Source organism: Chrysoperla carnea, chromosome 3, assembly GCF_905475395.1.
Source record: "Chrysoperla carnea chromosome 3, inChrCarn1.1, whole genome shotgun sequence".
Taxonomy (NCBI): Eukaryota; Metazoa; Arthropoda; class Insecta; order Neuroptera; family Chrysopidae; genus Chrysoperla; species Chrysoperla carnea.
The window spans coordinates 66,293,524-66,311,576 of record NC_058339.1 but is presented as its reverse complement, the minus strand read 5'-3'; the positions used below and the strand labels follow the sequence as shown (position 1 = coordinate 66,311,576).

Here is an 18,053-nt window from a genome sequence, read left to right as displayed (position 1 = left end):
AAAAAATAAATCACAAATATTAAATAATAAATTATTGTCTTTGCAGATATTTTTTTAAGAAAAAAAAATCAACGCAACTCTCTATAAAAACTAAATATAGATCGTTTTGGAGGGCATGTTTAACGCGAGTGGTGTAATACCAACACGTTTTTTAACATTAATCGCTCATTTGTGTGTGCTAATTAATTTATTATGGAGCATAAAAGAGACATCATCGATGTTTTGTCACCACTACAAGCATATGTACCCATACCAACACCAAGCACAACTCCAACAAATTCAACAAGCTCAACAAACTCAGTAAGTTAGATGATTTTCAAATTTTCGTATAAATTTTTTTTTCTAGTTTGTTTTTTTTTATCATCATATAAATTGGGTCGTAAAATCTATTCCATTTTAAAGTTTCTTTTATTTTGGGAATGTAACTAATTTTTCTTTTAATCACGAAGAATCTGTAGAAAGGATTTTCGATTTATACTTGTGTAAAAATTCGAATTTTCCGAAAGAATTTAAAATATTTTAAATTCTCAATATATCACACATTATCTAAATTCTTTTGAATCCAAGTTCATAAAACTTGTAAAATAATTTAGACTAGCTTTTGCAATTCGTTGTTAGTTTTGATTAGATTTAATAATTCAATTAAAATGAATTAAGTTCTGTTTATCACTAACATCGATTTAAATCATTGAGATAATACCCTAGAGCTGTAGAAACATAGAAAACGCAATAAGTGAATTCTTGGTCAAGTAGAAAGAGACAAAAATTGTAGATGTTCTACCCTCTTTGTCTCGCAGCCTATAATAATCGCAATTATAATCAAGCGAGCAAATGATAACACATGTCTTGTATTGTATTAATACTAATATGGTTAAAGCACGTATAAGCGAGGCGAAGACAGCTAGGCGAGCCTATCTGTCTCTCTCTACTGCGATCAAATAGTTTGGCAGCGAATTTACAGCTTTATGGTATTATCTAAATGAATTAAATTGAAGTTATCTGGAATATCGACGAACTTTTAAATGCAATTCTGCAGTTTCTTTTTAAGAGTTTCTCAAAAAGAAAATTTTTTGTTGCGTTCAAGAATAAAATTGTTGAAGTCTACTCAAATTAACTTAAAAAGTTACAGTACGACTTAAGAATTAAGTTAATCGAAGTTAATTCAAATTTAGTTTAGTTTATGCACTTTTATATTTCTTTTTAACGACTTTAAAGAGCAACAACATAGCTGCGCTCAGAAACACATTCGATTGACCGGAAAATTAAATTTTGGTTAATCTAAGTCTACAATAGGACGTTCCTTAAAAAAAAAATACATTATGGCTGCGTTCATTAATTAAACTCAACTCAGATTAACTTCGATTTAACTTGTTAACAAAAGTTTAAATTGTATTTCAGCGCGAGAATCTTAAAAAAATATTAATTAATTTTCGTTTGTATCTAGCTTCTGTTGTCTCATTCTAAAAGCGCTTATCTAAAAAAGAAACATCATGGCTTAATCAAGCGTCTTTATATCCGTTATCTTTGGTTTAAAACTCCTTTCTACTTATTTTTCAAGTTTGTAAACTTCAAATACCTTTAAGCGAATTCAAGAATGTTGACGTCATTAATTCAAATTTTTCGAAACTCCGTGGATTAAGCCAACTAAAAATCCATGTATTACATTACTGCTATATTCTAAAATGATAATTGTATGAATTAGTCTAAGAGACGGATACTTACAGATGTGTCAATCGTTCCTAGACACTATTTCCACATAACATGCAATTTTACAATTGCCTCAAAAGCAGGATGGAAAAGTTGTCTCGATTCGACTGGCTATAAAGACTATTTGTATTTAAAAAAAGATGAGTATTGGAGATTTCTTTTGTCTAGCATACGTTTGTAGCTCAGAAAATTGACTTCTGCTTATCATGAATTCAAATGAATAATTTTTGTTTGTACTATATTTTTACCGAAATTTGAATTACAAAAATTACTTTAACAAATTTCTGTGCAAGATGTTGATCCATTACATTGTACTATCGATTGGAAGATCTCATATTCATTCTGTTTGGAGACTTAAATCTTTGTTTTGTGCCTAAAAGTTTTTTTAAAACGATTACACTCGTTAATATTGCCGCGTAGAAATCTTAATTATCATGCGAATATCATTACAAATTATGACGTCAAATTCTTTTGAATAATGATTTTTAAATTTTGGAAATTCTAAAAATTTTTAAAAGTCATTACAAAATAATTTGTTTATTATTCTTATTGCCATAAAAAATTTACGGCTCTAATAAAAAATTTTATTTAAAATCTCACAAACCTATAGATTGAAAAATATCTCAATAGGCGAAAATTTTAATTAAGCGCAAAACTTCAAAAATATCGACAATTTTTTTATTTCCTTAAAGACTTGCCAATTTCAATTTCATTGTCCTTACTTGATTATAAAATTATTTTAAAGAGAAACAAAAAAGTTTAAGAGACTATTTAGTTTTTTTTATTTATTTTTGAAAATGTGTCTAAAAATAAAAATATTTTGTGGCTTTAAAACAAAATTGTGTCTTCTCATGATGAGTTAATGGTAAGTAAAATTACCTATTTATCTCTCAAAGAAAAAATTCGCTTACAATGCACATTTTTTGATTTTATTTAAATGTGTTCGAAGCAAAATTGAATTTGTTCTTAAATTCGCGGAATTGAGATGCTTTAACGCTCCAAAAATGTTTGTGCATTGTGGGCAAGATTTTATTCAGATAGTCCCAAAATCCAAAAAGTCTTTGAAACAGTATAATGGTATCAGAATTATTCCCCACATCACAGATTATTTTTATCCATAATTTTTAAACTAACCGTAAAATTAGTGCTCGTTAAATATCGATAGTTTATCGTAACCGCTAAAGGAAACCAAAAAACTGTTGATAGTTATCGTTAATCGATTTCTATTATTATAATTCTTGCACTGTTTAAAAGTTTAGAATCGCTAATGATAATAAATTTATACCCCATCTGTTACCATATTACTTAAAAAGATTTCTAAAATTTACTTTTTGAAATTAAGAATGTATTAGCATTGTATTGAATTGCGAATCTGTGCTGCTTTGCTTGTATATCCTTAAAAATTTCAGCGAGTACTTCAAAAAACATCTTTAGAAATAATGAACGATACTCAAAGGTACTATTACCGATATTTAGCGAACACTTCAAACAAAATTACCATTCTCTTCACTTCTAGTGACATCTTCTACAAACCTGAAGATTACTTCGTTCGAGTAGGAATTTCCATTTTTAGTTCGAGTTCACCCACACTCTTTCACCTAATTCAAATCAGACTACATAGAACCTGACCCGTTTATAGGAATTATCTTTTATTATTGTGATTTTATGTATGCTACTTAATATATTTAGTCCGTTCGATAAGCCAAAAAATTCCAATTTCATTGAGGGATATAAAAAAGTGCAAATTTGTCAATGTTTATACACAAAGCACATGATGCACAAAAAACAAAATTATTTTTATAAAAAATAAGGATTATTATTATTTTTATAATCAGAAAGTATTGAAAGTATTACGTCACGCCATAACAAACGCAATGTAAACAACATTACATTTTAATAAAACGAAGCAGGTTAGTTGATTAAAACTTCATAAACTTGCTATTACACAAAAATGCTTGTGTGCCAAGACGTGATGTCATTCAATACGTCATGACACTCAACATTATTTTCGAAGCAAATTTGAATTGATTTTTTGAATAATACTTTTTTGGTGTAAATCAGATACTAACTTAACGTATTAACCAATTTTTCAAATTTAGGACAAAAGCCTATTGGCTGTTTGTCGGAAAGGCATGTGAAAATAGAGTACTATTCCTGCATGAGCTATTATGCTTATTTTTTCGCTTTATCGGACGCACTAATTTTAAAGCGAGATCCCCACAAAAAGGAATATTTGATTATCGATTATTAAATGATTGGTATGCACGTTATTGATTTGTTTGTGGTGATCACGTGAAACGACCGTATTCAGGAACATTTAGAAGAAATATATTTTAAAAATGAAAGAATGTATGTTTGATTTAGACTGATGGTTGGCTTGAGTGTGGCACTAGGATTAATCGCTTTTGAAATGTTGGTGTTCCTATCTGGTATCACAATGTTCCATTCAACATCTTCATTGGTCTGTATCCTTTTATGTAAAAATTATCATATTCAACACATTCTGATTCATCTTACTCGATTCTTGAAGGATATCCGAATTATAAATATCTTACTCCTAAACTAATTGTTTACAGACGTAAGTATTACAAATTTTTATTTTTTGTTTTATTTTATAAATCACGTAGATTATTATTTATTTTGTAATTTTTGCACAATTTTACATCACAAAATATAACCGTAAGTGTTATTAAATTTTTATTTCTTAGAACACTTTTATTTAAGGATAGTTTTAATTTGTTTCTATGTGTAGGATTTGGTGCAGCATATTTTACGTGCATCTTAAATCAAGGCTTTTACTCAAATGACAGAACTAACAGAACTCTCTTGAGAGAGATACTAGAAATATTCATCTATTTGTTCAGTTTTTTATCTTTTGGTTAATTATTATAACAATTTTTATCAAGTATGAATATAATTAGGCATGTGCTGTTTTAATATTATTTTCAAATTTCAATACACACGAGTAAATTCTTTCAAATGAATTTATTTTATTTTTAATTGTATGGAATTCCAATTATTTTATTAATTATCTAATCACTTGTTATCAGTTCATTTGGTTTTTTATTTTGACTGTTGTTAATTAATTGATAATTGGTATTTAACATAACATAGTCTACTTTAAAAAAAAATAAAGAGAAAGGGGCAAGATGAGGCGTAGAATCGACGATCTGCGCGTAACAACGCATATTGAATCTTTGTTAAACTTAGAATTGGACTGAAGTTATTTACAAAAAAGAAAGAAATACCTACAGGGATACCTTTACACTACACTAGTAAAGTATTTTTGACGGAAGGCCTCTGCGCAATCTCGTATTTAATTTTTTGTGGTTTAGCAGAAACAGTAGTAGAGTTGGTAGACATTTTTGCGTAGGTGTATGCTCCAGCTAGGTTTGCATTTTTGGATTTGGATATAATGGGAGAAGTATCTGACGAATTTTCAGAATGCCTCAAACACCTACCGAAAGATAACTACCAGCTCTCGGGTTACAACGTCATTGTCATATGTTACAAGTGGAATTAAATAACGATTCAATAAAATTAGTAAAAAACGATCGAATCGAAAGTGTTGTGTTTCCTGGATATTCTTTCGAGATAGAGAGAAAACAAAACCACTGTATACAAAATAAAACACTGTATACAAAATAAAACACGAGATGGCGACCTACTTTACTAGCGTATAGATTAACCCTCAGTGTTAAAGCCGCTAGAAGCCTCGGAAATCATATCCGCTTCGTATATTTCTGATCTTAGTCAACTCACTAACAGAATATGGTCACTAGAGAAAAGCGTAGGAACAAACCTAAGCAGCTAACTGAAACTTCGGGCTAAGCCTCCTAACCCCACCGATGAAGGAATGCTTTTGTTTTAAATATCGGGTCGGATATTTGAAATACAATTTAGTTCCGTTCTATTAATTTTTGATAGATGGCAATACATATTTGCTATAAAAAATGAGATGAATACAGACAGAGCCTCTATTAATGATATATCTTATTAAATCTAATAAACATAAATATTCTTGAAATCTAAAAATAATCGATTAAAAATTAAAAAATAATTGATACAATTAATTTAAATAAATAAAAAATATATAAATAAAATTGTTTATATTTTGAATAAAAAGTCATGTGACTTTTATTAATCATCAATATTGGTAATATTTTGTAAATTCCATGAATAACATTTATAATTCATTGTATATGCTAATAACGGCACAAAGTTAACACCACAGTCAATAATATTATAATTCGATAGTCACGTTTTCAAAATAAATTATTTATTTTAAAATAATATAAACAATTAATCAGTTTATAATAATTACAACATACAAAAGAGAGAGGGAGGATGATTTAAATTGATAATACTAATCAATGGCAAAGTTATACACAGCGTTTACTTTAGTTAGGGTAGATTGCTGTTTCAGGGTGTTTTCGAAGCAGGAATAATGAATTTCATTCTTTCAATTCTGTGAACCTAACTTACGACGATTTACGAATTTTTTAGCTGGCATCCACTATCCTGGTGTAAGGATTATTGACTAGGTCATCCTGAAGAGTTTCTTGACTAGAGCACTGCATTAAGAACAGACTTTATTAGAAAGTAAACACTCACTTTCTCGCTTTTATATTGTTCTCGCTGATATTTCGGATCTTATTTGGTCGGAAACAGTTTTCATCATGCTTAGGTTCTGAGAGATAAAACTATTTTTCTCGAGAATTATGAAAGATTTTGGAAGGCCCATGAAAACAAGAAATATACCATAAAAATTGTTCAGATCTCTTCTTCTGACGTTACAGCTTTCTGTAAGCTTTAGTCTCTTGTTGTAGTATAAAGCTTAGGTAGATAATTTGTTTATCTTGATGTGTTGCCGAAGTTTTTGAAAATTGGCTTCTTTCGTCTTTACATGCCGCGCCGTTTTAATGATGTTCCCTAAACCCTGCGGGTTATTTTTCTATCGAATATTCTTAATTGCGTGGCATCAATATCTATATGATTCAAGTTTTCAGAGCTAAGGGTTTTATAGAATTTTAATTTAGTCGCTGTCAGAAATCGTAATCGGAATGTGATTGTGTTTAATATAGGCAAAATTCGTGCGATATCCCGTTACGTTTTAACACCCAAACCAAAAAAAGGGTGTTATAATTTCGATCGCTATGTCTGTCTGTCTGTGGCATCGTAGCCCCTAAATGGATGAACCGATTTTAATTTTTTTTTTCGTTTGAAAAGTAATTTATTGGAGAGTGTTCTTAGCTATTGTTTTTGAGTGTAAGTACGAGTTTAAGGTTCCTTACCCGAAACAACTAAAAAAATAGGCGATGATCTTCAAAATCGGTTCAGTTTGGAGAAGGCTTTAAGAAAAAAGGTAATTTAATAGAGAATGATCTTAAGATATGTTTCAAGTGCGAGTTTAGGGCTCCATAACCGGAAAATTTGTCGGGCTTTTTTGACATTTTGTAAATTTCACTTGTATATACTTTATTTTTCAACGATTTGAGAATATTTACTTTGTTTTAGTTTGTTAATGTTCTAAGCTAGATAAAGATTTGAGGAAAACCACTATTATTATAAATAATATTTAATGCACTAGAAACAGTCATAAAATGGTCGAAAAAATCATTCCTTAAACGTACAACATTCACAAAAAACACTCTATATTTCAATAATGTAATCTCTCTAATACGATCTATAATACATCAGTTAATCGTACTTTTCAAAATTGGAGAAAAGGACATTGTACAGACAAGTAACTCCTTATATGACGCAATATTATTTCTAAATTCGCTCACATGTTTATCAAATCATGTTAATATTATATATTCATTTAAATAATTATTATTTATTAAATAATATGGCCATAATATTGTGTTACAAAACTTTAGTCAACGACATTGATTAAATTAAAAATTATTTATTAAATATAATATGGATGCATTTATTAATACACGTGAGTTTTTGATCACGTGTCCTATATTTATTATCTATGATTTGACTCAATTCGAAAACATTTCTCGTATATTATATTTTAAAAATGAAATAATATTACGAATGCATATCATAATTTATAAAATATATGACATGTAATTCGACACTTAAACGTTTTATAAAGTGACTACAATATTTTATATTGAAATGGCATCATTTGAAATTGTTTGCTTTTTATACCATGTGTATGAATATACCAAGGTATACTAAGTTTAGTCCCAAGTTTGTAACGCTTAAAAATATTGATACAATGAACAAAATTTTGGTATAGGTGTTCATAAAATCACCTAATTAGCCCATTTCCGGTTGTCTGTCTGTCTATCTTAATTAGCCGTTTAATTAACAATTTAGCCTTTTTACTAAACGCCTCCGTCCAACTAGCAACCTGGAGGATATATAACCATTTAATCAAAAAGCTCGATAAATAACTTGGATAGAAAACGTTTAACTACTTGCCTAGCCTAGCCATTTAAATTTAGTTTCACTTTCTGCCACCTGGCGTTTAAACCCACGCAATGTCAATATGGCGTCGGCAAGCAACGATATTGTTGATGTTTCTCCAAGTTTGATTGTTTTTACTCAAAAATTAGTACGATGAAAGAGTGTAATGACAAAAAGTTGGAACTATGTATGGCCCTATTAAAAACTGGATTTCATGGCAAGAATTGCCGAATTACAATACTCTATAATACTCTAATATAAAATATGGCGACGAAATTTCAGAAAGTCCAACTTCTTCTGTGGGCAGAGATTTAAAAAAAACAGTTTTAAACCTTGCTGGGAACCAGTGTTGTAATAAAAGACTTGTGCTTGTTTTAAAAAACAAATTTCTTTGTTGATACAAATGCCATGGAAGTTTAACTTGCGTTAACAAATAATATTTTAATTACTTACATGTGTACTTATAAAAGATCCGCTAGAGGCAGCACTAGTGGTAGTAAAAATGCTGCGAAAAATATATTAAACATTCACCAATATACATCTTCAAACTTGAAACTCAATACTTTTAATCATGGTAATTTTTTTTACTAGGGAATCATTATGATCTTTCCTAATAATTTGTATATTTAATCTCACCTAAGACGAAGTCGATAGTTCAACTTGTCACAATTACTTGACTTTATTGGTTTCTAATTAAGAATATTTTTTTTTGATTTAAAAACCTTTTTTATTACGGGAGATAAAATATTGATATACTTTAACCCCCACTGGCCTAGATAATTAATTGAATTAATTAATTTAATAATTCATATTACAAATTTTATTGGGCCGTATTCACGTTGTTTACCCATGTTTTTGTTTTTTTTTTAAATATTGACTGAAATTTATATCACCAATTCGTCGCCTTTTTAACGATTTGCAATAAATAATATTTGCAATGACGATTTTGAAGAAAATATTACGCTGGGAAAACTGTGGCCCGCGTAAATCCGTCTTATGAGCTACTATTTTTCTGTAATTAATAAAAATCAAAAGTTAGTTATTAGCAAATTTTTTTATCAAACAGCTTATCTCATATTCAGTATGAAATTTATGCAAAATGAAAATTGTGCAACATAAACACGTTTATATCACATTTGATTAAAAATGCCACATTTTTATAGACTATTATCATCACCTTTTAATTAAGTATACAATATTTTCATAGCGATATAAAATTAATTTAATTTTTATACCATATATATATGTAATATGCAAGGTATACCAAATTTAGTCCCAAGTTTGTTACGCTTAAAAATATTGATACTACGAAAAAATTTTGGTATAGCTGTTCATAGAATCACCTAATTAGTACATTTCCGCTTGTCAGTCCGCTTGTCCGCCTGTTCGCCTGTCTGTCTGTCCGTCTGCCCATCTGTCTGCCAACACGATAACTCAAAAACGAAAAGAGATATCAAGCTGAAATTTTTATAGCGTACGTTTTTTTTTACGATTAATTTTATCGAAATTAGATTGTATTAAAATGTTTAATTAAGCATTAATTGAATTAATATTTAAATATTTATATTTGATTTAGCCTACAAATTTACTGTTTATTTTCTAAGCGGTTGATTAGATTACTTCATATGTCACTTTTCAAATTATCTAAATATTTATTATTGCATGTAATTATATTTACGTAAATCATAAGTTAAGGATCCTCGGACGTTGACATTTTCAGGCTTTTGCATCAGTATTGTCAAAACTGTTTTGCTTTTTTAGTAAGAAATTGCTTATTGTGAGTAAGAAATTGAAGAATTTTTTGATACTAATTAGAAAAATTCTCGCATTTGAGAATTTTTATATTTAAAAAACTATTTGTATCCACACATTCATATAAATGTGTCTATCTATATACAAACATTTCTTTTTGCTTACATTACCGACTAAGATTTATGATATCGTCGTATAATTTACTCCCAGATGGCAAGACTAATAAACCTTAAATAAAAAATTTACTAAGAAATTCGAAATTTGTGTGTCTCTGTTTTTGAAATATATATAGGGTAAAGAAGACTGACTCAAAAACTATAAAAAGGAAGTTCATTTGATGACTAAATTAGAAATTCTCGAGATACCTCTGAAAATTTCTACAAAATATAAGGCTAAGTAAAGCATTTCCGGTGATATTATAGAAAATATTCGTCCAAACACCAAATGAAAATAATTTTTTGTATCAAAAATACTCTAGATATCGACTTTTATCAAAATCTGAAACAAAAAATTACTCGAGAAAAAAAGTCTATGTCCAACTTCAAATAAGGTAATTTTGACCTTAAAATACAAAAATCGGATTCATTTGTTGATTGGATGCATGGTTTCTGAGATATCCTCCAAAATCCCATACAAAGAGCGATTTCTGAAAATGAACTGTATTTTAATGATTTTTGGGTCCTAATCACCCTAGAAGGTCTAAAAGCCGAGAAAAAATATTTTTTGGAAAATCACAAAAAATTGTATTAACTCTGAATAAACTAAGTTTCGATGAATAGACGATTTTTTTAAAAATTATTTCAGTCAAGTAAAAAGCCGTATATATCGAATACTGAGAAACGGGCACGCCATTTAGTACCGAGTACTGAAACGTTACTCACGAATTTATCTCGTTACTCGCATTTTTTGTTACTCAAATTTTTATTTATAATCTTACCAATTCAAATTTTTTTAGGTAATATGTATCAAAAGTAAAGAGTAACGTAACAATACGGTAGTAACGGGTACTGATTATTTTAGTAACGAACACATACGGGTACTCAATTTCTTGTTACTTTTACAGCATTATTCAAAATCTGTTAAAAATTTGATTTCATATAAAGATGAATTTTTAAGTATATCTGATTCCAATTATTTAAAAAAAGAATCCTCAAAATTTAGACTTAGCATGGCGCATGACATTCACAAATTCACAAATATTTTTATGAATTTTGCACTCTTATGTTTCTAATACCGCACTGTATTATTTTCTTTGATTTAATTTGATATTGCACTTTGCAAGCACTGATACCTTTCACGTTGAAAAACTCTTAATTAATTGTAATTGTAATTAACTCGTAATTCAAAAAATAAATATCTGAACTTTAATATCCTTAATAAAAATTAACAGCTATTATTGGACATGGTAGTGCGACCATTTTGCTAACATACTTTATTTTGGATGGTTGGTATTGTGGATGGTATTGGTGGATTTTCGGTGCCTTTTCATGTGTGCCAGCATTAATTGATTGCTATGCACTGATAGAAAATCTATGTTTTAGTCAATAACTAAACTCTAAGTCATAATGAAATGTTTTTCCGTCCCAAATTGATAAAAATTCGTAATTTTGTACTATTAATATTTTTCTAATAAAAAGCGAACAATTTTTTTTAAATGCACCAAATAGTATTTATTTCTAAAACTAACTAAGATTTCATAATGAAAATTTTTGCTGCGCTGAAAAAACCTTTCAGTTTTTTCATCATAATTATATCCAGTTTCATCGCAATCAAATTTGTCTTAGCATTTTTTTAGTAATTGTCTGAATTTTTAGAATTTATTTTAGGTTGGTATTGTAGAAGATTATTAAACTATTCAGTTCAAATCGTGGACATTTATTACTAATAAATATAAAAGTTGAATTTGAGGTATTTTTATGAATTTTCAGGCCGCTTAAACTTCAAAAAGATAATCGAAAATTTTTATTTAAAAATTATTTTACAAATCCCCTTGTAAATAATGATAATTTTTTATGGCCATTTAAAGTGGTTTCCACAAAGAGTGTCTGAGAACTTTTAATTTCAATTAAACAAGTTGTATGTGAGTTATATGTTTCATGCCGCTTTGTGTGATACGTAGAAACAGATAACAGTCCAATAGAAACTATAAAAATACACTTTTTTTTTAAATTCGATAACTTAGATGTAGTTCGATATCATCGAAAGATGTTTTAACGACGTTCGAAAGTTGTGTCATTATTAACGATATAAGGCAATAAAAGTCAAGTAGTATGCTGTAAGTAATTCGAACTTAACACTCATTTGAATAAAAACAATTCAATAATTTGTATGCGTTGTTGCAACATTACACCTAATTGTCTTGAATGATCATTTTCTCAAATTAAATACATTGCGCTGGTACAGGCTTTTGTCCACTAAGAATAAATCGATTGGACAAAAGTTTCTAATGATTAATCATGATATGTAGATAACAAAACAAAATTATTTTTTGGAAAGAATAAGGATTATTATTATTTTTAGAAAATGATATTAGTAAAATTATGCATCTGGTCACGTGACAGCCAACACCAATCAGATGTATTGTAAAAGTGTTACGTTACGACATGGGAAACGCTATGCAAACAACATTACATTTTAACAGAACGAAGCAAGTCACTTGGTTATAACGGCTTATAACTTGAATACAAAAAAATGATTGTATGCAAGGATTGATGTCATTCAAGGCGCCATGACATTCTACACTGTTTTCGAAATAAATTTGAATTGGTTTTTGAAAATGTAAAATACATGATAAATCAGATCCTAATGTAACGTATAAACCAATTGCCCTCTAGGACAAAAGGCTTTTATCTATTATTTAGTCAATCAAAATGAGAAAAAGTAATCTTTCAAATATAATTTTTTTTTTAATATATACCCACCCGCAACTTGTTTAAGATTCGGGCAATCTTAATGGAAAACCCACCATATAAAAATTGGCCCAAAAATATGGACTTAATTAGTTTTATCACTTTAATGATTTTATTGGAATACAATGTACATAATTATTTCCAAAAAATTTTTAATACCAAGTTTTTAATAAAGGCGTTATATTGTATTTGTGTTAAATTGCCCATATCATTGTACCATCATTTTTATTGAGTGATTAAAAATCATATTTCGTCTCAATAATAAAAATCATGTATAGATAAAATTTTACATGAAGTTATAAAATTTAATTAATGAAATTTAATACAAACGATTCAATTCATAGACTACTTTTTAGGTGTAGACTAAAAATTATCATAAGTTTCACGGATTAATGTTTTTACGTCAAAAGTTGTCACAAGTGAAATTTATAAAATTTAAAAAACCTCTGACAAATTTTTCGGGTGCGGAACCCTAAATTCGCATTTAAAACCTGTTTCAGAACACATGCGCATGCAAATTCCGTCTACATTTCCCTTTTTCTAAGAGCCTTCTCCAAACTGAATCGATTTTGAGTTAGGTTGAGCTGAAATTTTGATCGAATGACAATGCATTATTATGGTAAGTATAATCTGATTTTCTCATCGCTTCTGTCGTACTTGATTCACGTACATTTTTTTAGATTTAAATTCAAAATTTTAATAAAATTACTAATTTCGGAACAGCTTTTATTGTACTAAAAAATGTAAAATAATTTTTCTTATGAATGACTCATACTTGAGTATTTTTAAAAGGTTGAGGTGCTCCGAATTTTCAATACATGACTTTGAGTGACCCATAAAAAAAATTATTTTCTACTTTTTTAGGGTCAAAATTATTTTTTTTACATTTTTTTCTTTGCGTTGTAATGTAAAAAAATTGTCTTATTGTTGTTAGCGTAAAATCGCGAAATAAGAAAATTTCTCTATTTGATACAAATTATCTGAAACTCGGTATATATATATAACTCGGTTTATCAAATTTTGATCAATGTTTAAACCTTTTAAATCTTTAAATAAATTAAGATGAAATTTACGACCTTATTTAACATAAATCTTTTTTAAAAGTTCTCAAAATTTGTATCATTTTAGTAATTTTCCACAATTATTAACATTGAATAAATGTTTTCAAGATCAATTATAACACAACGTTAATCGCGCGTATTTATAAACAAATAAACTGATAGTAAATCTTTTTTTAAATTAGAATAAATATTCAGATTTTATTTATAATAAATGTAAATAAGAGAAAAAAAAAACTTTTTTATCATTCCACTAGGCTGTTCAATGAGATAAATCAATTTTTCCATGATTACAAAATCTCATTAAATAATGTGTGTTTGTTTGCGTAGATAAAAGAATAAAATTGTATAATTAAAATTTTTTTGAAAAAAAATATTTAATAAAATAATATAATTAATGCATTTTTTTAATACACGTCAAGTGTAAGTTTGTATGTAAATTAAGATTCAGTTGACAATTCAGTAATTCCGAGATTTAGGAAACTTTTAAAGTATCATTATCTTTTTTTACAAAATTTTGAATTAAGTTGTACCTAACTAATTTTTAATACTTATTAATCAGTAGTTGAAATCATTAAAAGATGTTTAAAGATATCGAGATGATTCAATTTCCCTTTTTTTTTTTACTAATGGGTCAAACACACCAAAACTTGTGCTAAAATAACCTCCTTTTTAAGTGAGAACTGTGGAACCATTCAAAATAGTTATGTTATAACAGACTCCATTTCAAATAATTGGTTTCATACTGTATTAAGTAAATTTCAATAAGAGTTAAGCTTTTTGGCTGAATATGGCGGCATTTCTCTAATCTCATTGAAAGAACGCTAACATAAACCATTTTGGTCCCAGCATAGTAAGTCTAGCGCTATTTTATGAAGAGCACAATTTTAAGTGACTTTTGTCACAAACATTTTTTCACTTACGAAAATTCTCGGTCCTTTCTCTCTTTCAGGGTGTCTAGAAAATTATAATAAGATAATTGAATATCGTCATCAACCAATATTAATCAATTTTTAACCATTATTTAGACCTCCTGGAGGTGATGCAAATTAAGAAAAACTAATGTTTGAACGTTTTAATCTATACACCTACATATCTCGTTTTGTGAATATCCAATAAAAAATAACTTAAAAGTTACAGAGCTTCATGGAGGACATAATGTTCTGATATCACATTGGACCTAGTTCTTCAAGTTTCTTTAGTAGCCAATTTAGATTCTAACCGGTAAGAGATATAATAACACTTAAAATTAGAAAGTTGATCCACATAAAAAAACTAACAATTTTTGTTTAAACTTTTTTTTTTTTTTTTTAAAACGTTAGCTTTCTTGTAAAATGCGACTTAAAAATTCGTCATTTTTGCATTTAATCGAAAGAAAATGCGCTTAAAGTTTATCGATAACTATAGGTCAAAGTCATGGACACAGGAATATGTCCTCTATTGTCTTTGACAACTTTTGGCTGAAGCATTTTTCCTTTGTTAGTGTGTTTTCTTTCGATTAAGTGCAACAATGAAATATTTTTAAGTCGCATTTCCTCCGAAAGCTAACGTTTTTCGAAAAAATGTTTTAAAGCTAAAATTGTTAATTTTTTTATGAGGATCAACTTTCTAATTTAAAGTGTTATTCTATCTCTCTTACCTTTTAGGATCTAAATTGGCTATTAAAGAAATCCGAAGTTTTTTTTTGATTGGTTAACTACAAAACGAGATATTTAGGTGTATAGATTAAAATGGTTCATCCTGGACTTAGCACCCTGGACTTTTTAAATAGTATTTGTATTACATATTCGATCGATCCAACGGCTCTACAGCTCTGTGTGGGCCTTGGTCTCCTCAACAATCGAAATCCATTGCGTTCTATCTTTTGACTTGGAACCCCATCCTACCGAGTTCGTTGCCGAGACAGTTCGTTCCGAGGCTTATTGTCGGGTTTCGTACCTGATATGAACCGAAGTTCGTTTTACGCAGTCGGGTAGCTAGCCCTAGGTAAACCTTCCTCCTTTACCCAGGCTTGGGACTGGCATAAGCAGTTACCTAAGGCGGACCCTGGTGGAAAAAATATTTGAAGAAAGAATAAGAAATTCTGAAAAAGTCTTAGGAACTTTGAATTACTCAACGTTTTCGGACTAGTCTAATTCAGAGTTATTCAGAGTTCTTAATACTTTTTTCTTCTAAGACTTTTTCAGAGTTTCCTAAGACTTATTAAGACTATTTTTTTAAATATTTTTTCCACCAGGGGAGTTAAGGCATTACATATTATTTGCATGTATAACTTTGGGATAGGAACTTATGCTATTTAAAATACCCGGGCCTATGAAAATCTCTTTTAGATATTTTAAATCTAGTATTACATAAAATATTACCCAAAAATTATTATCAAATAATCTTTTGTTGAAAAATTATTAAATAATATTAGTGGCCAAAGACACACACACAAAAAAAAAAAAAAAAAACAGTATTAGCTTGGATTTAACTGATAAGGATCCTTGACTTTTGTTATATTACCATAAAATTTATATAAATATACATAAATTATGTAAAAATATACTATTGACAATTATTTTTTTATAGTATTTGGTGTGTTAGTAAGAAATTTTTTTGTAGTTTATTAAAAATAATGTAATGTCATAAAACGCAAGCCATACATAAAGTTCAAAAAGTCAAAGAGATTTTTCGCGAATATAATCATATAAAATGATGGATAATATCTCTATATATATGACGTGATAAGCCTGAGATTATTTTAGTCAAAATAAGTGCAACAATTTGCAGTGATCTTAAAATTGAGAGTTTTATAATCAAATGATATATTTTGTGATTTATTGTGTTTGTACATTTCACGGAATATGGCAAATTACAACACACAACAGGAGAAGGTTATGCTAAAGGATGTAAGTAAATTTTCATCAAAAAAGAGCACAACAAAATTTTTTGTTATTAACCAGTTGTTTTGGTACCAATTTTAATCAAAAAATATTAATTAAAATATATTTTTAATAAATAGTAATTTAAGGTAGTACGAGCGCCAAGGCAAGCTTAGATTTGTGGTTGAAATTGTTTATACCTTATTTTCAACTTTGATAATGAATTTTGTTTTACTTCATGAATGTAGATGAAAAATAAGAATAAAATTTTTCAATATCTGATTTGGTTTTCGAAATATCGAAAGCCAAATAATTGAACAAAACTTTTCAATTTTCGGTATTTTGATAATTACTCCAGACACCGAAAAATTTTACTCTTACTTTTCGTCTTATATTGTTGTCAAGTTATAACATAATTCACCATGAAAACTGAAAAAATAAATTATTTAAATTTGTATCACCATTACCGTGCTTATACATCCATAATTAGTCGGGCATAGCGGTTTTTTTTTTCCAATAATTTACGAAGGTTTTAGCTTTAATTAAAATAGTTTTTTTTTTTTTTTTTTTAATTTCATCGAGTTTTGGAGAAATATATGAAAACATATCATCCATCTACCGTTTTCCCATTAGACCAGTATTAAATAAGTCATTTATTTATTTATTTAAATAATCGAGCAGCATCCCCACTCCTCCGTACAATTTTCAGAATTGATTTCGACTTAATCCCACTTCCTTCCTTCTTAACCATAATTGCCCTGGTGCTCGCACACGCTTAATCACTTTATTCAAAAAAAATTCCTACAAAAATTAATTAGTGACTAGTTTGAAAGTTTTTCTTCATAATCGTACTAATTTATCAATTTAATACGATTGTGAAGAAATACTTCGAAACTAGTCTCTAATTAATTATTGTAATTAATTTTTTTTAATGAAGTAGATTACACACAAATTAAAATTCAACACCATGAAGTGGATTACACACAAGTGAAAAAAAATTTTGGAGTTCAATAAGATGCTTAGTATAAACTTAGGTATTTTCTCGTATTATCGTGTTTTCGAGAACTTCAAGTTTGTGATATTACCATTTTCTGTGGAAGAAGTGGAAGAATATGTCGTAGAAGAGAAGCACAGTCTTTTAAAAAGAAGTAATTCATCAAAACTCAATTATACATAATTAAAAAAATTTGTTAAATTTTGAACCTTAAAAGTGAAAATCACCTTCATAATGTTAAGGAGATATGCAAGGATTGAATAATACTAGGGATTTCAATAAAACTTTATAAATACATTTTTTGATTAACAAAGTTTCCAAAAATCACAAAAAATTCCTAAGT

General features: G+C 28.3%; 1 protein-coding gene across 2 annotated transcripts in view; it reads left to right on the top strand.

Annotated features, from left to right (window-relative positions):
• LOC123295250 (solute carrier family 2, facilitated glucose transporter member 3-like) overlaps nt 1–18,053 on the top strand; it is a 31,388-nt gene that overhangs the window by 1,926 nt on the left and 11,409 nt on the right. The window contains exon 2 of one of the 2 annotated variants that reach the window (XM_044876520.1): nt 47–300. In XM_044876520.1, the coding sequence (XP_044732455.1) occupies nt 193–300 (108 nt within the window). In that variant the 5' untranslated portion in view covers nt 47–192. Of the gene's footprint in view, nt 1–46; nt 301–16,542; nt 16,744–18,053 lie in introns of those variants that run through there. The other variant, XM_044876521.1, reaches the window with a different exon arrangement.